General features: G+C 48.5%; 10 protein-coding genes across 10 annotated transcripts; 4 read left to right on the top strand and 6 right to left on the bottom strand.

Annotated features, from left to right (window-relative positions):
• Positions 1-97: 97 nt before the first annotated feature.
• On the top strand, positions 98-2,487 carry BDV37DRAFT_284263 (uncharacterized protein; the record flags this gene model as incomplete). Its single annotated transcript, XM_032087465.1, has 5 exons — positions 98-289; positions 342-446; positions 499-866; positions 932-1,365; positions 2,360-2,487. The coding sequence occupies 5 exons, from the start codon at positions 98-100 to the stop codon at positions 2,485-2,487; spliced, it is 1,227 nt and encodes a 408-aa protein (XP_031940255.1).
• Positions 2,488-3,004: 517 nt separating this feature from the next.
• On the bottom strand, positions 3,005-4,317 carry BDV37DRAFT_151421 (glycoside hydrolase family 11 protein). The gene is made up of 2 exons (XM_032078988.1): positions 3,563-4,317; positions 3,005-3,471 (listed from the first exon to the last, which is right to left on the bottom strand). Exons 1-2 carry the CDS (start codon positions 3,850-3,852, stop codon positions 3,072-3,074), a joined length of 690 nt encoding a protein of 229 aa, XP_031940254.1. The 5' UTR covers positions 3,853-4,317; the 3' UTR covers positions 3,005-3,071.
• BDV37DRAFT_151420 (uncharacterized protein) lies at positions 4,318-6,202 on the bottom strand. The gene has a single exon (XM_032078987.1). The coding sequence runs from the start codon at positions 6,058-6,060 to the stop codon at positions 4,783-4,785; it is 1,278 nt and encodes a 425-aa protein (XP_031940253.1). The 5' UTR covers positions 6,061-6,202; the 3' UTR covers positions 4,318-4,782.
• Positions 6,203-6,294: 92 nt separating this feature from the next.
• On the bottom strand, positions 6,295-7,513 carry BDV37DRAFT_251571 (uncharacterized protein). The gene is made up of 2 exons (XM_032082320.1): positions 7,033-7,513; positions 6,295-6,957 (listed from the first exon to the last, which is right to left on the bottom strand). Exons 1-2 carry the CDS (start codon positions 7,498-7,500, stop codon positions 6,817-6,819), a joined length of 609 nt encoding a protein of 202 aa, XP_031940252.1. The 5' UTR covers positions 7,501-7,513; the 3' UTR covers positions 6,295-6,816.
• Positions 7,514-8,893: 1,380 nt separating this feature from the next.
• BDV37DRAFT_272484 (kinesin-domain-containing protein) lies at positions 8,894-11,862 on the bottom strand (the record flags this gene model as incomplete). Its single annotated transcript, XM_032084876.1, has 6 exons — positions 8,894-9,520; positions 9,571-10,017; positions 10,065-10,923; positions 10,973-11,344; positions 11,410-11,607; positions 11,843-11,862. The coding sequence occupies 6 exons, from the start codon at positions 11,860-11,862 to the stop codon at positions 8,894-8,896; spliced, it is 2,523 nt and encodes an 840-aa protein (XP_031940251.1).
• Positions 11,863-13,308: 1,446 nt separating this feature from the next.
• On the bottom strand, positions 13,309-14,568 carry BDV37DRAFT_284258 (uncharacterized protein; the record flags this gene model as incomplete). The annotated part of the gene is made up of 1 exon (XM_032087464.1): positions 13,309-14,568. The coding sequence occupies one exon, from the start codon at positions 14,566-14,568 to the stop codon at positions 13,309-13,311; it is 1,260 nt and encodes a 419-aa protein (XP_031940250.1).
• Positions 14,569-15,587: 1,019 nt separating this feature from the next.
• BDV37DRAFT_294919 (uncharacterized protein) lies at positions 15,588-17,114 on the top strand (the record flags this gene model as incomplete). The annotated part of the gene is made up of 1 exon (XM_032089743.1): positions 15,588-17,114. The coding sequence occupies one exon, from the start codon at positions 15,588-15,590 to the stop codon at positions 17,070-17,072; it is 1,485 nt and encodes a 494-aa protein (XP_031940249.1). The 3' UTR covers positions 17,073-17,114.
• Positions 17,115-17,722: 608 nt separating this feature from the next.
• BDV37DRAFT_251569 (NAD(P)-dependent oxidoreductase) lies at positions 17,723-19,141 on the bottom strand. The gene is made up of 3 exons (XM_032082319.1): positions 18,988-19,141; positions 18,416-18,938; positions 17,723-18,324 (listed from the first exon to the last, which is right to left on the bottom strand). The coding sequence occupies exons 1-3, from the start codon at positions 19,049-19,051 to the stop codon at positions 17,919-17,921; spliced, it is 993 nt and encodes a 330-aa protein (XP_031940248.1). The 5' UTR covers positions 19,052-19,141; the 3' UTR covers positions 17,723-17,918.
• A 365-nt stretch (positions 19,142-19,506) lies between these two features.
• Positions 19,507-21,490, top strand: BDV37DRAFT_251567 (NAD(P)-binding protein). The gene is made up of 5 exons (XM_032082318.1): positions 19,507-20,436; positions 20,499-20,688; positions 20,745-20,917; positions 20,974-21,073; positions 21,135-21,490. The coding sequence occupies exons 1-5, from the start codon at positions 20,170-20,172 to the stop codon at positions 21,437-21,439; spliced, it is 1,035 nt and encodes a 344-aa protein (XP_031940247.1). The 5' UTR covers positions 19,507-20,169; the 3' UTR covers positions 21,440-21,490.
• Positions 21,491-21,696: 206 nt separating this feature from the next.
• BDV37DRAFT_151369 (uncharacterized protein) lies at positions 21,697-23,780 on the top strand. The gene is made up of 2 exons (XM_032078986.1): positions 21,697-21,961; positions 22,009-23,780. The coding sequence occupies exon 2, from the start codon at positions 22,113-22,115 to the stop codon at positions 23,592-23,594; it is 1,482 nt and encodes a 493-aa protein (XP_031940246.1). The 5' UTR covers positions 21,697-21,961; positions 22,009-22,112; the 3' UTR covers positions 23,595-23,780.
• Positions 23,781-24,278: the final 498 nt, after the last annotated feature.

The raw sequence follows: 24,278 nt of genomic DNA, 5'->3' as shown, positions 1-24,278 counted from the left end.
TGTCAGTTTAGGGGTAGGAAAATGGCTAATATTATGTTACACATCTCCCATTGGCATCTGCACTGGTGCCCAGCTTTGAAGAGCCTTGGACAGTGCGATGCCAGCAGATGCTACAGAGATCCTACCACCGCTTCTCCCCGTCTCGCCTGAGGATTATGGAGCGTGGGTGATCACCGTGAGTACCATCTTATTGATCGTCACGGCTTTGGCGACTACTGTGACGCTTATCTCCCGGGTGAGAATCCTTCACTCGCTGAGTTGGAGTGATATATTCCTCATTGCGGCAATGGTAAGATTCCATTCTGTATTCTTGGCCTGAATTGATTGACAATGCCTGGAAGGTGTTTTTCATTCCTCAAACCACCTGTGTGAATATTGCTAGTTCGAACGGTATCGGTAAGCACAGAAAGATTTTGAGTGATGTGATGTTTGAATCTTATAGCAATGTCAGTTCCTGATCTGTTCACAAGTCATCATTGAAAAACTAACCTGTTATAGTTTCTGTACGCAAGTCAGATCCTCTCCGTCGTCGTGTTAGCTTGCTCCAAAGCGTCCGTTGCACTCCTCCTGATCTCCATAAAGCCGTTTAGTGTAGCCCTTCTCGCGTGTAAGATGCTTCTAGGGTTGATTGGAGCCTGGACCATTGCCTTTACAATCGCTCTAGCAGTTGAATGTGCGCAAACCCAGGTGTGGGACCTCAACCTCGGCAGACGCATGAACGAAGAAGCACTTTACACGGGTCTGGCTGTGAGTCACATACTGCTTGACATAGGGCTCGTCGTATTACCTATGACCCTGATGTGGAAGGTCCAGATGTCGCAGTGGAAGTGCTTCCAAATCTGCGCTCTCTTTGGACTACGCGTCCTGTGAGTAACTTTGCCTCTCTTTGCCGGCCTTGTTGGCCCTGAGCTAACTCACAGGTTCATATAAGGGTGCCTGTCCTGACTATACCATATATCATGTCTCTTCGCCCTGTTTTCCACTCAACGCCCCTGGACCAATCGTGGCATATCCTCATGCCAACAATATGGCTACAATTGATACAAAGTGCCTCTATCCTTTGCACGTGTATCCCAAGCCTCAAGCGGGCGCTCGCCGAGCTACAAACCGGGATGATGGCTGGTACTGTTTCGGAATTTTTCGAACTTTCAGTCTCTGGGGCACATAGCACGATAGAGGGTTCTACGTCAAAATCAGGAAGACAGAGCGCGAATGGGGCCGGGCATTCCGGACTAAACTCAGGGAACTTGAAAGGCCTATGTCACGGCGAGCACAGAAGGATGATAGAACCCAGTGAGAGCATGCGAGATCTTAGAGAGGGTTCTATAGTTCAGACCAGCGAGTATGATGTGCGCTGGGAGCTAGGTGAGTGTAGTAGATCGTCTTCTGCACGGGGTATATCGCCGAACCATGGCGATCGCTTGTTGGGTGGGTAGTTCAGACGGTTGATATTTCAATGAGGGCTGGTCCTAATCTTCCACATGTTATATATATTCAACGCGTACATAGAGACTCGGTAACGGACATTAATCAAAAACGTATGCATTGGACACCAATAAACCAAGCTCCCACTATAATTATGCGAAGCTTTACATACTGGAAATAAGCACTAGGGATGAACGGCAGCGTGTGGGAACACCGGACACGTATCTATAAATAACGCCATACGGCCAATTCCAGCAAAATTAGGTATATTCACAAAACAAAGGAAGCCACGGGTAATATATCACACCTGCACCCCCCTCATCCAATGCTTTCCGCCGATATGCAACCCCCTCAACCTCCTTGGATACTCGCCTACTAGCAAACCTCTTGCGCCATGGCGAATAATGCATCACCTTCAGAAAAGAATCCAGAAACTACTGGACCAGCGAATCTTGTCCCTTTGATTCCTCCCACCGATCCGAATCTGGTAACTTGGGACGGAATTCCTCAGCCTCTATCTCGCATATCTCAATGGAATTCTCTACCTCATGGTTGCTACCTTCCCCGACGTCTGGACAGGCATCTACCACGAGTCGGTATCCATCGGCTCCCTGAACTATCTCTCGATGACAGTGGGATTAGCCATCGCCACGCAATTCGGCGTCCGCTTCTCGGATAGAATCAACCAACGCCTCTGAGCAAAGAATAACGGGGAATCGAAACCAGAGTTCCATCTGCCGATGCTTTGCGCGGTCGCCGTCGTCGTCCCCATCGGGCTATTCTGGTACGGGTGGAGTGCGAGAACGAGTATACACTGGATTATGCCGTACGTATCCCTTTTGACAGATAGTACCATGTATACATTGAATAAAATATACGGAACTGAAATGACTACACAGAAACATCGGCGCAGCAATCTACTCTGGTGCTACAGTCGTACAGCTCGTCTGCGTACAGGGCTACCTGATCGATACGTACCAGGTATACGCGGGCGAGCGCAATGGCGAGTGTGATGCTTCTAAGGAATTTATTGGGGTTTGGGTTGCCGCTGGTGGCGCCTAGCTTGTAGGTTCTTGTCTCTTTGCTTTCTTTCTTTCTTTGACAGCCATCTTTTACTACTATACTGGCTTTTGTTCCTGCTCCTTTGCTCTCTCTGGCACGCGCTCATTAATGGCCTCATTCAGATATGGTAATCTGGGTTTTGTGTGGGGAAATACGCTTCTCGCGTGCGTTGCCGTTGTGATTGGCATTCCCGCGCCGTTGTTGCTGTGGTATTATGGGGAGAGACTGAGGGGGTTGAGTACTTATGCGAAGAGCTAGAAATTCTTCGATCTTGAATTGTTGGATGGGTGGTAGTTGTTTGCTATCAAGCGGTAGTCTGCTCGTTTGATAGATGGATGGTTTGTGGTCTTTGGTGCTCCCCAACCCATCTTAGTTTATTCTACATACAAGGAGCAGTTGGAGATTTCAAGTGATTGCAAAGTGTCAACTTCCTACTACAATAAAGAATGACAGACGGAGGATAGCTAAAACGCAGCATCGAGAACAGCTCCCAACAATCCAACCATAACTCAACCCCTCTCAGCCAACTGCAGCACGGAATTCAACAGTCCAACCACACAACTCATATATCCACTACCGAACCCTTAATAAACAGTGATAGAAGAAGACCCGCTGCTCTGGTACCCCTCCGTGGCAACAATCTGGTAGTTATGCGTGCCCAACTTCAGCCCATACTGAGCCCAGGCATTGAAATGGTTGCCCGTGGTCACGGTGCCACCAGAGCGCTTCGACCTCCTGACGGACCAGAACTGGGTAAAGGTCGCGGTACCGATAATGGACGGAGCGTTTGTGCGGACAGAAGTGTAGATGTCATACGTGGCGCCGTCGGAGGTGACCTGGCCCCTGTAGGTGCCACCGCTGCCGGGGTTGTAGGTGCCGTAGGACTCGACGATGTAGTATTCGATCAGGGGGTCGGTGGTCCAGCCGTAGACGGCGAGGTAGCCGTTTCCGCTGGGGTTGAAGCTGCCGCCGTAGTTGATGGCCCTGGGTGTGTGGTTAGTTTGGGTTCATATGCGTATGGGGATAGAGTGGATAGGGGGATCCGGGATATGTGAGCAAGAGGGGAGGTGTATACCTGGAGCTTCCGGGGTTCCAGCCCTTGCCGCCGACGAAGTTGCCAACGTTGGACCATTGCACGCTGTAGGAGCCGCCGTTGCCGTTGACGTAGTTCACGTCGCCGCCGCCGTCGGTCCAGAAGGAGTAGTAGTAGCCATTGTGGTAGCCGGTGCTACTGGGCGTGGAGCGGGTGACAAGCTCGTGGGCAGCGGTTTCGTTGAAGGACTCCTCGGGCAGTGAGTCGATGGGAGTTGCTAGTGCTCCGAGTGCGGCGCTGCAGGCCAGCAGGATGGATGAGAAGGACACCATGTTGTGGGAGTGGAGTGGATTGCTGCGGTTGTGTTGATCTGCGATGAGATACAATGTCGAGTCCTGGTCAAGGTGACCGGTATTTATAGAGCTTCCCCGACAAGGCTGGACATACTCCACCTACGCCCCTGTATCAACCATGGATGCCAAGTGTGGAGAATCACCGGGAGGATGATTTCAGTTTAGGCATGTCGGTGATCCGCTCCGTTGCGAGACTAACGAAGATCCGGCCAATGTCCCGAGAGCTCTGCAGGTTGACGGCGATAGCTGAAGCTAGTCCGGCTGAATTACGATATATGTGAACCATTATACTCCGTATACGAGCAATCCTTGAACAGCGTGCTTCCTTCAGCTGAGAGCACTGGTTGAGTATCTTTGCCGAGAGTGTTCATCCGCGCTAAGACCTCCCTAATCACTAATACCCGCCTTAGGTAGCGTTTCACAGTCCTACCATAGGCTAAATCGGCTCATCACAGCTATGAATGGTAAGCTTCATCCGGGTAATCCTTCACGGTCTGAAGAATCCAGACTCGGCTGCAACCTTAATTGGGCCCACTCGTCTGAGGGTTCAGGGAAATTAAGGATCTTCGCCAGGGACCTCGGCAGTTGTTCGGCAAATCCCAAGCTTGGCAAGATTTAGAGAGGTGTTGTTTAGCCTAAGCACCGCTCTGCTCCTCGTCGAAGCAAGCTAGTACACAGAGCTTACCTTGTGCAACAAAGATCACTGCTGTACCATCGCCGTGCCGCGGAAGAAGGAACAGTGAGATCAAAGAGCTATAATTCCTGTATTATTGTACTATGCAGTGTATCGATGCGCCATGTCTAACAACCTCCAAAAAGTTGACAGTTACTTCAACAGAGCCAGCGAATCCATAACCATTACACAGACACCCCGTTGAACAGTGTTCCGAAAGTAGCATCGATACGGTACTAGTTCTTCGTCGGTGGTTTCTCTGAATCCGGAGCCGCCATCGAGTATGAGGGAGGAGAATCATCATATTCATCCGATGATGAACGCCGAGAAGTGGTGTCCGCAAGCTCGAAAACCCCGGTAATAGCAGTGCCTTGCTCCATCGGTGTCATTTGTACCGTGGGACTGACGACATCTGAGACGATGAAGAACTCGAGGTCATTCGCATTGAACTCAAAAGTCTTTCCCACGCACTCAAACGTGAATGACGCGCATAGTCGGTAGGACCGGCTGATGGTGAACGTGCTGAAAGATACGTCTGAATGCCTGAATATGAGCGGTCCGAATGTCTCGTTCAAATCGAGCGGCCCCAAAACAGGCATGCCGAGTGAGGTTTTCGATAGGATTTCCAATCGATCATCCACCTCACCGGTTATTGAGCCCCTCAGTGACTGAGAAGCACGTGCGGAAGTTCGACTCATTACTGCAACCGATACAGATTGCAGCGTGATGCCTGGAAATGGCATGGACGAGCCGTCCGTACACGGGACGACATCTAACAAACATGCAACTGGTGAGCCCTGCAGTACCCGGGTGGAATATATGAAAGACGCTTTGAAGTCAAATTGAGGGAGTTGCTTCTTTGACAGCCAAGATTGGAACTTCTCTCCGACCTTGAGACTCCGTCCCCGATTTTCCGGCAGGAGGAGGAGGCTGCGCACGGTGAACACCTCATCCTTGTGCTTTCGACTTAGTTTATCCGCATGATCTGTTGGTTCCCACTGTGCTGCCAATGGCAAAAAGTTGACGCGCAGCGCCTCTGTATATAACGGCGCTTTCTTCGACAGAAAGGTCTTCTGCGGTTTGAACATTTGAACCTCGATGCGATATTCGATGACGCAGTGTAACTTCCGCTGTGAATCACCTACATCCACCGCAAAAGATGGAGGCAGCGGGTGGTGTTCATCGCTGCGGAAAGGGGCCTTTTCGGGCCACTTTGAGGGTGATTCCACCTGCGACGGGAATGTAAACTCGAACGGCCATTCGTACGTATTCCGGGCCAGCTGGCCGCCATTAGGGGTGGCTAGAGTCTTTTCTTCATGGAACAGAATGCTCTTGCTTCGAAAGGTGGCGGTCGCGCCCTTGATCTTCTGCACTTTTGCCTTGGCGCGGCCGTAGAAGCTCACCCGAACTTCTTGGATGTCGATCGGGTTCGGGCAATGATAGACGACACAACCACGAAGGTGTTCATGTCCTGAATAGCAGGCCAATTGGTTTTCCAGCTGAATCGTGAGCATGATGGCCACGCGCGAAAGAGACTACAGCCGGGAGTGATGTGGACAATCTCACGAAAACAAAGAACGCTGCAATCAAAAGGAGTGGGATGATCACGGGGTTGCTCTATACCCTATGCAGACTAGGGCTTACGAGGTATATTCCAACTCAGCCTTACTCTCTTGACTCTCGTCGATCCCTGCTTCTTAACTACTTAGAAGATGAACTTATGACCCTGCGATAATTTCCCCCGCTCGCATTGTTCGTAAGCTTACCCAATTCATCCCCTTGCGTTGTCTGAGCGCCCGGGTGGGGCTCCTACTAAGATCTCTTATCATGGTCATTAAGCATTGATAGGCAGACACTTTTGCGGGTCTACGATTTGAACTGTATTGCTCCACCTAGATCCTTTATTGGTTTACTGAATATGCTACTTGACATCTCTGGATCGAAATCTCTGCTTCTACTACGGAGTAGTCCAGGAATGTGGTGGCAGACGTCAATGCTCTGGACGCCCCTTTAGTGCCATCTTAGCCTCCGTTCCTACAGTGGATCCTACGGCACGATATCCACTCAGATTCCGGACAAATCCGCTGCCCGCATTGCGAACATTGGTTGACAGTTCAGGTCCCGATCGGCAAGGCTGAGCGGGTGCTTCGCCTCGAAAAAGACGCAACTCATACGATCGTGTTCGATTTCTCCGCAAGGAAAAGAATGTCTATGCATCTCGCTTCTAGCAAGCAGATGAAGGATAGTGTTTGGATAGTACCACACGTGTATCACTGCTCAATAGCACGAAGATACGCCGCAACGTCCTCGCGAAATATCCCGTCGCGGACAAGTTGATCGGCAGACTCCACAATCCATGTCTGACAGTTCCTTTGGTTCACCTTTTGCGCCTTCTTGCCTTCCAAAATGGCCTAGAAATGTATCTTAGTACAATACTCCAGTAAATAGATTTGACTGAGATATTATCAAATATTGCCTGCACTTACAGTCTCGGTGACCGTATTCAAAGACTTCCCCGGAGCCTTAACCTTGTGTACACTAGCCTCAAAGCCACAGACAGGCACATTGTCCAGCTCCAGCACCCCATTATTCATCATCGCCCGTTCGTCAAAGTATTTCCCGTCGATCCACTGTAAGGGAATCCGGGTAGAGGGGCGTTCACTGTTGTCGTCATGGAAGTCATAGTGGCGCTTGATTTGGAACTCGAAGCCGTTCCTTACATCCCCGGTCGCATGGAGCTGCACACCGATATCAGGGGCAGATGGTGACCGAACCGAGTAAGCCCAGTGGTCTTTAAAGGGCCAGCCGTTGAAAATTAGTAACTCGACCAGGTAAGCCCCGGTGGGTCCCTCTGATGCTACAGTTGGTAGCTTGGGGGCGGTTTTGCCGATCAATGGGGGCGGCGGTGGTGGTGGGGGAGGTAGATTCTGGGAGTCAGAGAAAGACATATTCATGCTACTGTGTTCTTTGATTTCTGTGTAGCTAAACGTTTGCTGGTGGTGGGCAAGATCCAAGAATGCCCATGAGACGCAAGTTGGAAATGATCAACCTTGTCGCCTAAGGACGGATTCAATACGCACCAACCAATCACCGATTGTTAGGAACACAACCCACAGAGTCCAACTCCTTCTATAATTAGCACAATATTTACAATAGAATCTGGGGACCTGTGAAATCGACGTCGAAAATGACCGCATTTGACGCCAGAATCGCTCAACGTCAACAATTGTTCCACTGGCGACCAAAATGACGCCGAAAACGGCTCCCCTTTGCAGCAAAATCCGGCTTAGATGAGCACTAATCCTGGACCGATCCGATTCTTTGTGAGGAAATGAGCCAGACTGGAACATTTTCGCAAGCTTGAATGGCTCCCTCCAAACTTCACTCTGGATAAAGGATGCCCTAACTCGCAACAACACATGCATCATCCTGGTAGTCTGGGGCATTCGATCGGTGTGGGACAGTTCACGCTCAGGCTACACCGTCAGATCATACAAAATCGAAACGAGGGATTTGAACCCCTGCATGTGCGTGGCCGGACAGGCTACCTTGCAGTGTTTCCAGATCATGCCAACGACTCCAAATCTCTGTATCGTTCCTACTAGGAACTAACCGATCGTAATATTTTAATAAGCCAGGAATATACTATAGTTAATTCGTTTAATTTATTCTAATAGTTTAAATAGTTTAGATACTTTAAATAGTGTAAGTCTCAAAGCTAGAGATTATATATAAATAGGGAGTACGGTTATATCGCATTCAAATTTAGCAACTAATCGGGATATAAATTTAGAAAAAATAGAAGAAACCTCTAGATAGTAAAAGATATAATATCAAATAATAGCTCTTTACTTCGCGGTCTGCTATTATTTTTAATATAGATATCAGTAGATATTCACAGTCCTAAATCTCTCCTAAACTGTGCCGGGGCAGGGCGGAATCAGGGTAGATTTGCTCCCCGGACCAGTGACTACAGGCCAACCCACCAAGCGGTCTAGCAAGGCAAAATGGGCGAGTTGGGCTCAAGTGCGAGGTCACTACTGACCTACTTGCTGCAAGATGATATCCTATCAGAGACGAAACGCGCGTAGGTACCTGCTTGTCGTGCAGGGCACATCACTGCGCACAAACGGCAATTAGACCCACGCCAGACATTATCCCATGTATGTTCAGCTACTCTTCGAGCTTGATCTTCTATATAGAGCAAACAAATGCTCTGGAGTTAAAATACATACTCAGGGTCACGATACAGCTGGACTTTGGAAATCGAAACGTTCTTGCTGTATTAGAAATATGCAGGGGTATATAGTCAAGGGCTATTGAATGTTGTCGGGCTGTATATATTTCTTAAATCCGACGCCGTTTTATACGAGGTTCATCGTTGTCAGACGGTACCTCGGAGCATGGTTGCTCAACAGGATTATCAGGTATCCAGGGAGGAATCCCCCCTCGGTCGCTGTCAGTTAGCTGTTGCCTATCATGAAAATTCTTCTCCTGTGGTCCTTCATGTACCGAACAGGTCAATGAGGCCATATTTACATCTTGAGGCGAGGTATTTGTGGACTCAGGCGGTCGTTTCAGACAGGCACTTATCAGAAATATAGGATTCCGTATGCTCTCTTGCAGATGGGACAGGGGCTCGCAAATATCTTTCTCCAAGGTGGCAATAGGCTGCTCTATCGAATCTGATCGCAGTAACATATCTTCCTGAAATTTTCCACAACTTTGAAGAACTGTTTCACGTTGCCCTTTCACCATCGAGCATGACTGCTGCACAGTGGCCTCCAAGGTGTTGGATTTATTAAGATATGCATCGATGAGCTTGTTATTATGCGATTGCGTGTTTTCCAATTTTTGAGCCCAGAGCGCCACTGGCTCGTCAAACCCATCCTCGCCATTTTCCACGGTTTGCTGTAGATCTTTCTGCGCAGATAGCACAGCTCGTCGGGCGGAAAGGTGCTCGTTATTAATAGTCTGCTTCCGGTCACCAAAAGGTCAGATTAAAAACGAATGAAGATCCATACCTTCTTATCTTGCTCCATGCGCACTTTCAGCTGGCTTCTGAGGTGAATGATCTCTTCGGCGATTTGCTTCTGCTTTGTGATACATTCATCAACCCGGCTGTGCGTTGCAAGACCTTCCATCAGATCGCCAGAGCTTGATATGTCATTGCAGATTGTACTGTAATTTCCCTGAAGTCGATTCCATCGTGTCTGTAATGAAAGATCGTAGAGTGCAGCAATTTGGTCTAGAAAGTTACGGCGTTCTGCCTCGGCACTAGTACGCTCTTCTTCCAGAAGTCGAGCCACATCAATTGATGTCTTATGATTCATCTCTTTCATTCGAGAGTTAGCATCTTGAAGCTGAAGCTGAAGCTCGCTGGTCTGAATGCTTTGCTCCTCAGGATGTCTGATGATTGTCTCGAATGTAGACTCTATCTCTGTCTGGAGTGTGGTGTAGGCCATCTCAAACTAAACTGATCAGCAAATTTCTCGATAAGGGATAAGAGAAGTTGTACATCATTGCTGCACTTCAAAAGAGCGTCCTGAAGACCTTCGGTAACTCGGCGAATTGCTTGAGAGACTTCATTCATGGTTGTGCCAACCATCGCCCTGACTTTTTGACTGATTTCCTTGAGATCCTCGAGCCCTGCTTCTGTCTGATCCTTCAACGTTTGCGCTTTAGACCTCATTCCCATATTTTCGACGGAAAGGAGAACATCATGAAGAATACTTGAATTCTTCTGAGCGGCCATCATCTCATTTTCGAGAAATTGGCTGAGATTGTTCGAAAAATCTCGTAAAAGCCCGGTCTGCTGGGCCTGAAAACTTTTCATCCGAGTTTGCAGTTTCTCGGTGAAATCCGACACTCCTGCAACAGAGATATCCCATGTCTGTTCAGCCTTGTGAAGAGTGTCTTTCATTCGACCAATCTCTACAGGAGCCTCCTTATTGTCGACAAGTAATTCTTGGAGCTGACGCTTCAATGCAAGCGACTCTTCTGCCTTGTGGTTGAGGTTTGATTCCAAGGCTTCTATCCTTTGCTTCTGCTCTTGGTTGATGATCCGCTGGGACTCGTTTTCTTTGGTCATTTCTTCATGTGCGTCGGAAGTCATATAAACGCCATTTCGATGCCTTGTCGCTATCAAATTGCGCTTGAGATTTTCGACTTCAGAGGCGAGTTCAGAGAGTAATGCATCTTTGGGGACAGGAGTGTTCATCTGGGGCCTGTTGTGAATATTTTTGGCGCGAAATGCGTAGTCCAATGTGGATATGGTCTCTTCCTGGTTAGACAGACAAGGCGAGACAGTCGCAATTATGCAGGTCTTGGTCCGTCCACCCAAAGAATCTTGCAGCAATCTTGTTAACTTTGACTCTCTGCCCTACGTTAACTTTTCATCTTCAAATACACCAAAGGATACAGTACCTGTATGGAACATGTGAAGATTTATCGACCAATACATTAATGACCCGTCCAAGCGTTAGGAAGCTTTTATTGATTTGTCCGGCTTCGACGGCTCGCTTTTTCTCAGAACCACTGCGCTGGATATTCTCACTGCCAGCCAGGTCCACCAAGTTGAGCTTCCCAGACGTGAAAGACACCTCACTAGTTTTGGTGAGGACATGTATTGTGAAAACAGTATGACTCCGGGAGCTAAGATCATTACATTTCGTGGCTGCTACCTGTCGCTTCTGACTACCCATTGTGAGTAGCTGAAGACCAGCCGATGGCGAATCAATATATGATTCCTGCATTCCCTTTACCAATAGATTGCCGTTAACGACGCCATTCCGCTCGCTTTCAAACAATTGTAGTTCATTTCCTCATCATCGGAGAGAAGATCGCGTAAATCCTCATTATACAGCTCGATAAAGGAACACTTGACCGTGCTATCTCTTCCTTTGAGCTTGTCAAACAGTGTGTAGAGAGTACGTGGGATAATCCCCGCATTGTCCGATAGAAGTCCAAACTCTTCTGTCATCTCTCCAGCCATTGTGTACGTTTTGCCAGTGCCGGTCTGTCTATAAGCGAACGTGGTGCAGTTGTAACCTAATAGTAAGCTCCTTCGGGCCAGTATGTCCTTCTCTTTGACCCGTCTTTCGGTTGGAAGGTCTAGATCGAGTGATCATTGCCTGAAATTGGATGCCAACAATTACATATATGTGGGTCAAAAAAAGATGAGAGGAGGCTGGTGGGAGGTATGGTTGGTTACTTCCGAATAACCGCGTTAGGGTTTGTTCTTGTCTCTACGCGCGCGCTGGAACTTTAACCTGAAACGGTAAAGTAATAGCATACCCAGCCTTGATGAGCATCATTCCGCACCTCTATGCATTTTACTGTCATTTTGCAATAGGTTGCAAGGCTTCTTATCAATGTCCTAATTGTAGTTGTTGATTGTGAAACTCAGCTATACAGTATGTCCTGTCTTTATCATAGTTTTGCAAAGTTGTAACAAGAAACTGTGGTAGTATATAATTACTCCTACCCGCCGTCTTCTGCATTCCTTGCAAGCAGGAGACACCCTCCTGGGTATCTGTATCGAAGGGTCAACATCTGTAGCATGGTATTATCCCTCATTAAGCAAATAAGTAAAAAGAGAGGACGCTTGTCTGCTAGCACTATCCATACACCCCCTAAAGCGATATTGTTGGATCTTCCATGTGTGCGGCGCATCGATAGAATAGATATATAATATTGCTTGGAACGAAAGAGTATAGATGGGAAGTAAGTCTGGTATTATAGCAGAACCTCATATATAATTATATAGAATATGTAAGTATGCTTCTCTGTAACGGAGATATATAGGTAGTCCTCTCTTCAGCTAGGTATTATATATATTCTCTCGATTAGATCTCACTAGGAGCTACTTCGTCTACCCGCCGATTCAAATTGTACTACAGCCGTTGAAAAGGTACAGCTCTTAAATGGTTTCCTCGGGTAGAAGTCGGTCGCTTTCGTAAAAGTCTATATAGAATAAATAGACCTACAACTATACAGCAAAAGTAAAGGAATCAAAAAAATCGGAGCTCTGAAAGAAGAAGTCATGGAGGGCCCTGCTTTTATTACTATGTGGTAGTTGAGGCATCAACTATCAATAGAATGCTCTTTTAGTGAATGATGAGATAGCTTTGTGTCAGTAGTTTCCTCAGTCCATGTCAGAATAGGCCGACAATATCAATTATATCAATCTAGCTCTAAGTGAATATGTTTGAGTGAGTAGATTGTTTAACATCTTAAGCTTCACCTCTGATATACCTATAGCAGCCCAATACTCTAGAAGTAGGCAATTTAAGAACACAGTTGTGTGTGACCAGCCTCAAATTCTTAATATTGCAGACCCTGGAGTGTTGGCTGTATTGCAGTGAGACGTACTCTTTTATTCTATCTTGGCGAGGGACTAAACCTTCATTTATTAAGATGCTAAAGAGAGAATGAGTCTATACCATATTGGTGGCCTCAGCATGATCATTCAAAGGAGAAGGCGGACAAGTGAACGATGATAAACTTGATAACTTGATATCACTCCATTAGTTATATAAATTGCCTGTTAATTTACTAATCCCAGTGACCTAGACTAGAACACAGACTAGGATAGCACTCAATATGCAATAATGACATAGTGAGATATATAACAAATCGATCAGGAGCTTGGTGGCTAGTTGGTTCTATCTGAGAGGGTCTGTTTAGAAGACGACTTTCTAACAGGAAACCCTTACACATATGCTACCAACAAATGTCTCATACACTGAAGCATGTTGGGCTCAGTGAGTCGTGCCCCTGCCGCCGCCTCTGCCGGCCCTGCCACCGCCCCTGCCGCCCCTGCTGCCGCTGCTGCCGCCCCTGCTGCCCTTTGTCTCTGGCTCCGGTAGCTTATACTTTTCGGGCGCGGGAAACTTGGGATAAGCTATGTCCACAATCTCAGGAAAGTCGTTTGCGCGAGGAAGCATTATGTGTTTATCAGTCAGTTTTTTGACGGACTTGATCACGTCGAAATTCATGCCTTTTTGCCCAGTAAAAGCCTTGCAGCCCCAGCCCTCCCCGCATCCATCGTTCTCGTGTTCCTTACCAGATGGCTCCTTCATCTGGCCTGTCATCTCATCTGTGATCTGACCGTTGAACTCGTTTTTGTACGGTTCACCCTTCTTATCCTCTCCTTCCCATGCAACGATCTTTGGCTTAGGAGACTTGCCCTTTAGTTTGTGGTCTGATTCGGCAGTCATGTGATACTCGATGGATGCCATCACCTCGCCACAGCCGGCATTGTTCGTATGCTGATAGATCGTTGGATTTTTTGCCGGCCTCCTCCTGTTTGTTACCCCTTGGCCACTTGACGAGCCCGCGGCAGATGGTTCTCCGCTTGTCATTTTACCCACCTGGGGAGCAGTGTGTTTGTCCTTCTTGGGATCAGTCTGCTTGTCCTTATCCGTAGTCTTTTTAACCGTATCTTGGCTCTCGGCGCTGACTGCCATCAATGCTTCTTTGACATCCCCCGCCCTCGCGTTGTCCAAAACGGTGGTGAATTTGCCATTGTATTGGTCATCGCCCTCAAAGGTCTGGTAGATATAGTTGCCTTTGCCGCCTTTGATACTTGATGCAAGATAGACCTTATTGCCTACCTTCATAGCAGTCATAACGTGTGGTCTGTCTCCCTTGTTGAGGTTCTTCTTCTTTTTGCTGTTCTTGTCCTTTTTGTGGTTCTCTTTGTCCTTGGCATCTTCTTCTTCCAGCTCTTTCTCGAACAAAGCATTCATCTTGTCCCAGCCGGCTTTGGCAAGACCAACAATGTGTTTATCTTGGACTTTATTGCCATCTTTAAAGGTGACGACAGAGCGATAGACCCGGAAAGTCTTCGTCCTTTCTGACTCGCCGTGATTGACGTTTTCGATCTCTTGTTTCTCGACAATCTCGTCAAGGTTGGGAGCGCGGGGATCAAGTAGGCTTCTTTCTTCTAGAGCCACCGGCGAAGTCGCAACGAGGCCCAGAAAGAAGAGAAAGAGATAGCAGAACTTCGGTAGAAGCATTTTGGAGTAGGCCTCCTTACCGGATGCGGAGCTCAAAGATTCAATAAGTGAAAGTCTGAATGAATGAATACAGGTCGGAATATACAAGAGAAACTAAAAGAGTGTTTGATAAATGAAAGAATGACTGTTTTGATGATGGACAGTAGACAGGTGCAACAGATGCATATTTATGTATTCTCTAACGCTGTTAGCATCTACACTGAACCCCCTTGATAAAACCGTTCTGGATACCAAGACGTTGATCCCTGAGTCCAGCTGTGAACAGCGCTGCTTCTCCTGAGAATAGTCTTCCCTGGTCTCTAGGCATATAAATCTCTCGCCCCCAACGGAAGCAAATGCACCTCCGAGGGTGGAGCTAGGAGTTGGCAGTGCTCTTGGTATGGCGTTAAGGCCTTTGCCAGGACATCAAAGTAACCTGCACAGACAACTCTTGGTATCTAGGGTCCAGCGCATCCCAACCTCCATCACCATATCAGGCGAGTGTGCATAATGCTGAATATCAACTGCTCCTTGAAGTTAGGGATCAGCATTTGCAATTATTCAAACGCGTGGTTTCATACCATTGTGGACCGATTGAAAAGTTATCGATCTAGCTGCCCACTGGGAGCATGCTTTGTTACATACAATTAGAACTACTGATGTAAGCGAGAACGTAGCAGGGAGTTGCATTCGTGTTAGGAGGGTACGGCCAGGAGATGAGAGCATGGACATTCGACGTCGCGAAGATGCCGACAGGGTCGGGTAGTTTCCGATGCTTCGGCACGAACCGAGGAAATTGAATAACACTTATACACAGTAAATGAAGAAGATGATGATCGGCATCGCCAAACCTCTCGCTAAAGACCCTCCTGCATATGACAATTCAATTACTGAACGCTCCCTTGCACTTCCTCACCCCAACTCTGGTCGTCGCCCTGTATTGTCGACGTAAAATAGCCGGTGCGGTCACAATAAGGGTTTCCACCCTAAGGCGCCACAACCGCTTCCCATGCAGGACCTTCCCCGCATTTCGCCCCAAAATGTATGTAAAATACAACCTCGCAACAAACAAACATGACATTAACCCACCCAGGTCGTTCTCACAACTTCCCACGGATTGCTTAGTCTCAATCCTGGACCGGCTCCCTTCACAGGCTTCCTTGGCAGTGGCCACCACATGCAGGGATTTACACGTATCGGCTACGCCTTTTGCCTACCGTGACGTGTCCCTGGACTGGTCCACCCGGCCATTGTGCCGCCTCTTGAAGTTGCTGCGGTTGATATTCCAAAACCCCGAATTGACATCTTACATCCAGCATGTTAGCCTTGTATCTACCTCTGAATCCAAGGACTGGCAAGATACCCAACCGGACATCGATTGGGAAGCGGAGTCCGAGAACTTCCGTGATGTCATTGACCGATCGATGGACATAGTCCGCCGCGCTGGACTTGACCTTGACATATGGAGCCTTCCCATTCGTGGTGGAAACATCTACTGTTATGCGGCTATCTTCATCTCTCAACTCCCTAACCTCAAAAAGTTGGATCTGGATTATTCGTTGGTCTGGTGGGATGGCTTCCCAGGCCTCATGCTGAAGCAGGCTCTCCTATCTCCCAGTGGAGTACTCTCTACCTTCGAATACCTTGAGGCCGTGGACTGCGGAGGCAATGTTCCCATCGCTGAAGATGAAGATGAGGATCCGGATAGCTATCCCCCATACAACCCGGATCAGTTCATGGCGTGGTTCTGCTTGCCGTCGTTGCGCTACCTAAATATCTGGTTACGGGATATTGAAGGCCTTGAGGAAACAGTGCCGAACCTGGAGTTGAATAAACTGGAGACACTGATCCTTGCACGGACCACCATCTCAGACCAAGACGTGCATTTCTTGCTTTCCCGAACCCCCAATCTAAAAACGTTGCACCTGGGAATGGCGTATTCCTGGGGCGCTGAAGACGCGATCGAGGATCCTGTTACGCTATCTGAAGCCCTGAAGTCCGTAAGCCAGACCCTGGAACATCTCTCCCTAGGAGTCGAATATTACCCTTCAAACCTGGGCGACCGCTACTGGGGCATGAGTGGCGATCACATCAAGGAGTCATTCCACGACATTCTACACTATTTTCCCAAACTCCAGTCAGCCGAGCTGCCATTACTAGTCCTCTTAGGTTGGTACTGGCGGCGGAAGACTGAGCTAGGACCACTTCTGCCGAAGACCTTGCGACATCTCTGCTTGCGCGAGGACTTACGAAGCCTGGGCGACTTTGAATGGGAACAGGATGAGGTGAATGACCTGATTCATCAGTTTCTGCGTAACTGGCGTGCGTATACCCCGGAGTTGCAGACGATTACTTGGCGGCTTTGGGACCAGAATTATATGGATGGATGGGAGGACTTGCAAGACGAGTTACGCCGTGCTTGTGCGGATGCTGGCCTCACGCTGAATTTGATTGTTGATGATCTTGGGACTGGGCTGTGGAGCCGGGAACCAGATTCTTTGGAGGATGCTACGCTTGGGGAATAGTGTGCGTGAGTTCTGCATGCGTTGGGGGAGATGTAGTCGCTCTATAAAAGAGTATCTCAGCATTCGAGACACCTCAATGACAATGTATGTAACCTAATCACTCACCCTTGGTGTTTATGTGGTCTACCCTAGAATCGTTTAGTAGTTCTCTCGTATTGCCATGGATCAGATAACAGCTCGATACTAATAATGCCTTCCAACTTGTGAAATGGTTTACTAGTTATCGTTGTGAGTTGAATTGTACCTGGTCGGACTTACTCGAAATAGCGCCCGGCCATTCGATTGTCGACATTCTCCATGGGGTCAAGTCCCCATCTGGCAAGCTTCCCTACACGAAGAAATGGGTCTTCATAATTGCCTGTGGTTTTCGTCTGTGAAGGGTGACATTTGCCAATGAAGTAAGTCATAAGAGAATAGAGATCATCGGCATGAAAATGGCGCCAGGCGAAGAACCGTTAATCGTGCCATTCTCAGCAGATGGTGGCCTTGATGCCTAATGGATTGCTTAAACAATCCCCTAGTGACTAGACTATACTACAAGTAGTCACTGGTCTCCACCCGCGACCTTGATTCCATCCCACCGAAAACCTAGAGAATTATTCCCTGTCTAGCGCTGAAGAACTCGAAGGAAACAACATCAACAAGAGATCATTAACCTATGAGACAATGCTACTAAGTGTCCAGTATTGTGTCAAGTCTTCTTGACTGACAAGAGATATTCAGCATAGTGGCATCAACAGTGAATGCTTTCAGTGTAACACAGTTCAATGATAGTACATGCCTAAAATGTGATTTAGTTGAGCTCACAACAGTCACGCCACTAATGTGTCCACATCAGGCTCATCATCACCTCTCCTTCACACGGTCCGATTCAAAATCAAGCCCGGCATGCGTCCGGAGTACTCCGTACATGGACGAGGAGTCCAATACCCTTTCATTCGTCCGTGCATACTGGGAAGCCTCATCATAATGCCTAAGAACAACATCTGCAACGGGTAACCTCGTTCCAGCGTTCTCCGCACACGAAACACCTAATCCGACATCTTTCACAGCCAGTTGAAGGTCCGACCAAGGCCGTTCCCCCTGTTTCGGAAGGTAAAACCCCTCTGTCATCCGCCTTGACATCGCGAGTGGAAGTGCGCCGTACTGCTCTTCAATCAAGGACTCCAGTGCCTCACTTCCGATACCAGTCTTCTCGGCAAAGACCTGTGCTTCAGCCACAAGCTCCATCATCCCAGCCGTCAAGAAGTTTCTACCATCCATTCCATCAGCCAAATCCTTTGAAAAAAAAAAAAAAAAAAAAAAAAAAAAAAAAAAAAAAAAAAAAAAGCCTCGACACCTACCCTGCCGTCTTCATCAAACTCGCTTGCGCCGCGTCATTTCCCATGTGCAACGTCTTTCTCGCCAATACACCAACCAAGAACGGCTCAATATCTCTGACAGCCTCGTCAGCGCCTGCTGTCACGATTAAAAGCCGGCCTTCCCTTGCTACAGGGCTTGCCCCGAACACGGGGGCTGCTACAAAACTAGCCCCCTTTTCGGCAAGCGTTCGCTGCGCCCACGAGGATACATCCGGATGAATGGTCGACGTGTCGACAATGATCTTGCCCTGAAGCTGTTCCGGTGTGGATGCTTCTATGATTGAATTGACAATCGAGGTGACGACTGTGCCGTCGCTGACGGCAATGAAGCAAATATCGACCTGGGCAATCAAGTCTGGGACACTGGCACTCTGGACTCCTCCTTTGTCGAGGATCGGCTGGCCCCGAGCTTCTGTACGGTTATAGAAGCACAGTGGAGGGGCCCCGACATGCGATAGATGGCTTTGGAGGTTCAATGCCATGGCCAGCCCCATCGACCCGAGGCCTGTGGCGTTAGTGTGAGGCTGGTAGCAGTGAGGAAATGCTGCACTTACCGATCCATCCAAGTCTCGGATGAGTGGTTGGGGTTGATGTTGGAGGTTTAACTTGGGAGTCCATTTTGAGATATAATCTGGATTTCCTGTTCGACTCACTCCGTGGTGGATATCACTGACGAATGATATCAAGTCAACTTTTAATACATTCACGATTTAATACAAAAGCCGAGGAATGTGCTTCGAGTCATACCAGTGAAGGAGGGGTAATTTAGGAATATTAGTCATCGGCCTCGAGTTTTTGATGGTTTGAACTACTAGAGGCGCATGAACCCTCCAACATACCAACATGTACCTAGGGATATCCAGGGTATTGGATCTTGTTTTATTGTCAAATTCGGCTTCCATTCGCCGTCGACACTCCCAGTAGCAGAGTTTTGGACTATATCATAGTCCTTATTATCTAGTAAGTGTGTTGGAATATATATTGATTTAGGGCTCTACCACCGTGCCGAATCAGGTCTGAAGAACAGTCTTTAGTGAATGCTAAACAATCAAACTGGAGGTGAAGTACATTTTGTGACTACCACAGGTAGTTTGTTTAGTCCTTTGTTGATTTTGGTAGTTTGGCTACAACACTAGTCCTGCTCCTCTAGAACTATAACCCTTAACTCAGAAGCCATGATCCATGATATGAAGTGCTCAGAGGGTCATCTCTGACTTTTGAGAGACATCCAATAGAGACGAGAACATTCGCATGACTTGGACAATGTGATCCACGCTCGTGTGTGCCCAACTGATTTTGAAACAGGAATAGCAACGTGCACAGTATGAGACCTTTCTATGAAAAGGGCAGCGCTTTGACCTACAAGGTTGAAGGATATTGGTCACGCAGTCATAGAATTCGTTGGCCTCAACCGATCATGATTCATTGATACCGAATGGCGGTGTTATAGATAATGACAATCACCGGAGTAGTAGCGATCTTCATGGCTCCCTCTCTTGGTGTCCCTGATATGTGGTATAGCTTTGGTATCTTGATTGGTTCGTTCGCATAGGCTTACTTTAGTACCCACTATTTGGATAATTTCTAGTCGGGTGGACATCCCCCCTGCTGGGGTTGGCGTTGCATCTCAAGTATTTATACCCAGTCCATGACCCCCCCATCAATTTATCCATACTACTCAATCCAAAGGGCGTCTTCCTTATTCATCGAGAGCATTAGTCTTGAAAGTATTGACCATGTCTACTACAAGCTATAGCATTCCGTCTGACTCATGGGTCCTGGTGACCGGTGCCAACGGCTTCATTGCCACCCATGTTATCGAGGCCTTCTTGGCCCAAGGCTACAAAGTCCGGGGCACGGTGCGTTCGGAGAAGCCATGGGTTGACGAATACTTCAAGGGAAAATATGGGCCAGCCAACTTCGAGACAGTACTCGTGCCAAAGCTGGAGGAAGACGGGGCGTTAGATGGGTGCTTGACAGATGTGGGCGGGATAGTGCATGTGGTGCGTGATTGCATCGATTGATAAATTGACTACGAAGGAAGACATCTAACAGCTATGTTTAGGCATGCAATATGTCGTGGACTGCCGATCCGCACAGTCTCATTCCCGAGGTGGTCAGAGCAACCTTGAATGTCCTCTCTGCTGCTGCGCGAGCGAGATCCGTCCAGCGGGTTGTTCTGACATCTTCTGTGGTTACGGCCTGTTCTCGATGTCCCGGCACAGGGGAGATCACGGACTATGTTGTGGATGAGAGTCAGTAACTGGCCTTATGTGTGAACCATCCATGGCGAATTCTGACATGTTCATAGACAAATGGAATAACTCGGCTGTTGCCGCTGCCTGGGATCCAACGACTCCGGACCCCATCAAGCCAGGTATGGTGTATACGGCAGCAAAAGTGGAAGCCGAGCGGGGGGCTTGGAAATGGATGGCGGAGCATAACCCACATTTCGTGTTGAACACCGTACTCCCCAACGCGAACGTAAGCAAAAAGCAATCCTGGGATTTTCGTTAATGTCTGATTTTGAGGCACTTTAGTTCGGCAAGATCACGTTCCCCGGCAAGCAAGGCACTTCGATGGCGGCGACACGCTTACTGCTCGAGGGAAACGATGTGGCCACAAAGCTCATGCCCGCACGTAAGAAGAATCCCGGGTTCCCATAACCTTGAAAATAATAGGCTCTAACAGGAACTGTTAGAATGGTACGTGGATGTTGAAGACACCGCACGACTTCATGTCATTGGACTTTTAGATCCGGAGATCCGGTCGGAGCGTCTGTTTGCCTGTGCCGGTCCGTATACTTGGACCCAGATCGTGAAGATTATGCGGAAACTCCGACCAGATTGCTCAGCGATACCGGATGTTCAGGAGGAAGATGATATTCGCCCCTTTGAGATTGCAGCTTCGAAGCGAGCCGAGAAACTCATCCAGGGCTTCTACGGAAGGCCTGGGTGGACATCGCTGGAGGAATCTTTGGCTAGGGGGCTGTCAGATTCATTGTAAAGGCCAGGTATTGCAGGATCCAGGCAATTGGGGCTGTTTTGCAGCCTTAGCTATCGTACCAGGGGGAATGTGGTAGTGTTGGTTCATGGATTGATTGAAATGAAATGATCGTCACCTGTCACGTCACGGGCTTATGCCATTCTGAAATAGGTCTAGTGCCCGATGTCACAGGTCAGGCTTTCCCTGTTTGGGAATTAAAAGTAAGCACACGCGAACGGACCAATCAGCATGCGTGGGGTGGAGATGGAGATCGAAACAGCCCCCAAAGCGACGCTGACACGCCGAGTGTTCTTACTGGAAACATCGTGGAACTCTGGACATTAGTATCGTGCTTGGATGCTATGGTATACTGCCTGCTCTACTTCCATACTTTGTTGAATGAGAACGATCAGCTGGCCAAGTTCATTGCATTCAACCCTTTGCCATGCCGTCATCGACAACGGAACGACGCACCCTCCAAAAGCAACGGCCGCGGCAGAGGCGATGGGCCCCCCATGTGAGAACAGGGTGCAGAACTTGCAAGTATGATTCGATATCCTGGTTGGTGAGGCAGCGTTAACAGTGACAAGGATTCGGAAGACAAAGTGTGACGAGGGCAGACCAAGGTGAGTGACAAGACGGCCGGCTGCCCTCTGAGTGAGACCGTTTTTATGTAGGTCCTTGACTTACCACGATGAGTAGTTGTCTAAAGTGCCGCTCAACAGGGCGCATTTGCGATGGCTATGAGGATATAGTAAACGACGAGCTGCATGCCTACGCTCTGTCACAGGGGCCATCTACCTGGGACTTTCTTTCTCAGGATGGAGGAGAGAACGAGAACTTCTTCTTTTTCCGTTCGGTCACTACTTTCACCTTGGCTGGATCCTTCGACACCGACTTTTGGTCTCATCGGCTATTGCAGGTCTCCCATCATTATCCAGCTCTCCGGCATGGCATGGCCGCACTGGCATGCATCCATCGGGAGTATGCGACCGATAGCACCCCTTCTACTCAGTCACGTATTGGGGAGAGTCGAAATATGGAGTTTGCATTGAGACAGACGAACAAATCCATTCAAGCCCTTTTGAAGCTGCTGTCGGAACCTGTGCTAAGTAACCAGGATAAGATGGTGGTGCTAGCCACCTGCATTCTTTACACCTGTATGTGTAGCCTCCAGGGCCGTCAGTACCAGGCCTTTATGCATATCAACAACGGATTAAAGCTTTTTCATCAGTGGGGAGTTGGGGAGAAACTTAACAGTCAGCCCGCCGCTTGGAAGGGAGCTGATATGCTTTTACTGGCGTTCATCCGGTTCGACTCACAGGTGCGTCCATACTTAGTGGGCCAAACCGCCTCTCTAAGTTGGAACAATAATCAAATCGCTCCATCACCCAGTACAGCCCCTTTCACCAGTTTACTCGAGGCGTACGTGTCATTGGAGGCATTGTTCAATCGCGTCATGCGGTTCTTCCTCGGCCAAGACACCAAGGACCCGTGTGTGCAATCCAGGGCCGCGGAAAAAGAGATGTATATACAGCTCCTGCATGATTGGGACACACGTCTAGCCCTCCTTTTAAGCACCACCTCCAAGTCAGAGGATGGTAGAGCTTTGGATGTCCTTTCAACCCGACGCAAGTTTGCCAAAGTTCTTCTATGCACAGACCCAACTCAAAGTGAGCTAGCCCCGGACGCTCTCCTCAACGATTGCGTCGACATGATTGAAGCCATTACCCGGCTTCTGGATGATTCAAACCAGCAAGCGCTGCGGCAATACCAACATGCCGAGAAGGCCACATCCGCAAACTTCAGTTTGGACACTGGAATCGTCGAGCCCCTATTCTGGGTCGGGGTCAAATGTCGTGAGCCTACTATCCGGCGTCGGGCGTTAGATATTTTGCAGCGGTATCCTCGCCGGGAGGGAATCTGTGAGGGAATGATAGCGGGAAAGATAGTCGCCAAGGCCATCGAGATTGAGGAATCTGGATGTCCACAAGCGCTAGCTGATATGGGTACCACCAGTCCTTGTACCCAGGGGCAATGGATTTGCGAAATCCATCGCGTGGCTTCATGGGAGTTCAATCTGGTCACCGAGCGGCTGGTGCGTGTTGTGTTGAGGACTGTCGAGGACTGGGCCTTGTCACGTCCAGGGACTGAATTTACCACCTCTTGGTGGTAGGACGTTACATGATATGAATGGATCTACGATTGATTGTACGACACGTACAATATCGAATTGGTATCCTCGCACAGTCATATTACCCTAAACTCGATCCATAAATCATTTGAACTTCTTTTCGAGACTGTAAAGAACTAAAATAACCTTCCGTGTTCCCCCAGTTCTTCAACATCTATGTCTAGAGTTTTTGAGAGGAGACATGCTTTGAGAGACACCAGTGCTTCAACAGCTCACTGCTGCAGCCCATGGACAGTCGTCCCATCATTCCGTGGTCTATACTAGCACTTCGACAGCGCTGGAATCACCCCGAGATACGAATTCGGGTACGGGCTATCCTACGCGACGTTTTCCATTCAGGGAATATCCTTGGAGTCAAACAAGAAGAGCGTTGCGCCTCTGCCGGATAAGGAGAAGGCTATCCAACCAGGCGGACATCCTGACCTCTATGACGTTCTCGCTACTGTGCAGTTCAAGGTAACCAATACGGGTGAGCTGGCGGGTGCAACAGTTCCTCAACTCTACCCGGCCTTCCCGCAAGACACCACTCCTCCTGGAACCCCGGTTAAGGTGCTTCGGGGCTTTGAGAAGGTTCATCTCAAGGCTGGTTGTAGCCAGACTTTCAAGTTCGAAATCACTCGCAAGGATGTGAGCTTTTGGAATGTTGTGAAGCAGGAGTGAGAGATC

Source organism: Aspergillus pseudonomiae (assembly GCF_009193645.1).
Source record: "Aspergillus pseudonomiae strain CBS 119388 unplaced genomic scaffold BDV37scaffold_45, whole genome shotgun sequence".
In the NCBI taxonomy this organism is placed as follows: Eukaryota; Fungi; Ascomycota; class Eurotiomycetes; order Eurotiales; family Aspergillaceae; genus Aspergillus; species Aspergillus pseudonomiae.
This window is presented reverse-complemented; position numbering and strand designations above follow the sequence as displayed.

What these genes read in the sequence shown, in the direction of transcription:
- BDV37DRAFT_151421 (XM_032078988.1), bottom strand. Translation starts at nt 3,852, where the DNA reads ATGGTGTCCTTCTCATCCATCCTGCTGGCCTGCAGCGCCGCACTCGGA. An exon ending in TGGAACCCCGGAAGCTCCAG is followed by an intron (nt 3,472 to 3,562) that starts GTATACACCTCC and finishes CCACACACCCAG; the next exon opens with GGCCATCAACTACGGCGGCA.
- BDV37DRAFT_251569 (XM_032082319.1), bottom strand. Translation starts at nt 19,051, where the DNA reads ATGGACTCCCAAGTTAAACCTCCAACATCAACCCCAACCACTCATCCG. An exon ending in TCCGAGACTTGGATGGATCG is followed by an intron (nt 18,939 to 18,987) that starts GTAAGTGCAGCA and finishes CTAACGCCACAG; the next exon opens with GCCTCGGGTCGATGGGGCTG. An exon ending in AGTTTGATGAAGACGGCAGG is followed by an intron (nt 18,325 to 18,415) that starts GTAGGTGTCGAG and finishes AATGGATGGTAG; the next exon opens with AAACTTCTTGACGGCTGGGA.
- BDV37DRAFT_251571 (XM_032082320.1), bottom strand. Translation starts at nt 7,500, where the DNA reads ATGAATATGTCTTTCTCTGACTCCCAGAATCTACCTCCCCCACCACCA. An exon ending in TGAATACGGTCACCGAGACT is followed by an intron (nt 6,958 to 7,032) that starts GTAAGTGCAGGC and finishes ATACATTTCTAG; the next exon opens with GCCATTTTGGAAGGCAAGAA.
- BDV37DRAFT_151369 (XM_032078986.1), top strand. Translation starts at nt 22,113, where the DNA reads ATGAGTAGTTGTCTAAAGTGCCGCTCAACAGGGCGCATTTGCGATGGC.
- BDV37DRAFT_151420 (XM_032078987.1), bottom strand. Translation starts at nt 6,060, where the DNA reads ATGCTCACGATTCAGCTGGAAAACCAATTGGCCTGCTATTCAGGACAT.
- BDV37DRAFT_251567 (XM_032082318.1), top strand. Translation starts at nt 20,170, where the DNA reads ATGTCTACTACAAGCTATAGCATTCCGTCTGACTCATGGGTCCTGGTG. An exon ending in TGGGCGGGATAGTGCATGTG is followed by an intron (nt 20,437 to 20,498) that starts GTGCGTGATTGC and finishes AGCTATGTTTAG; the next exon opens with GCATGCAATATGTCGTGGAC. An exon ending in GGACTATGTTGTGGATGAGA is followed by an intron (nt 20,689 to 20,744) that starts GTCAGTAACTGG and finishes ACATGTTCATAG; the next exon opens with ACAAATGGAATAACTCGGCT.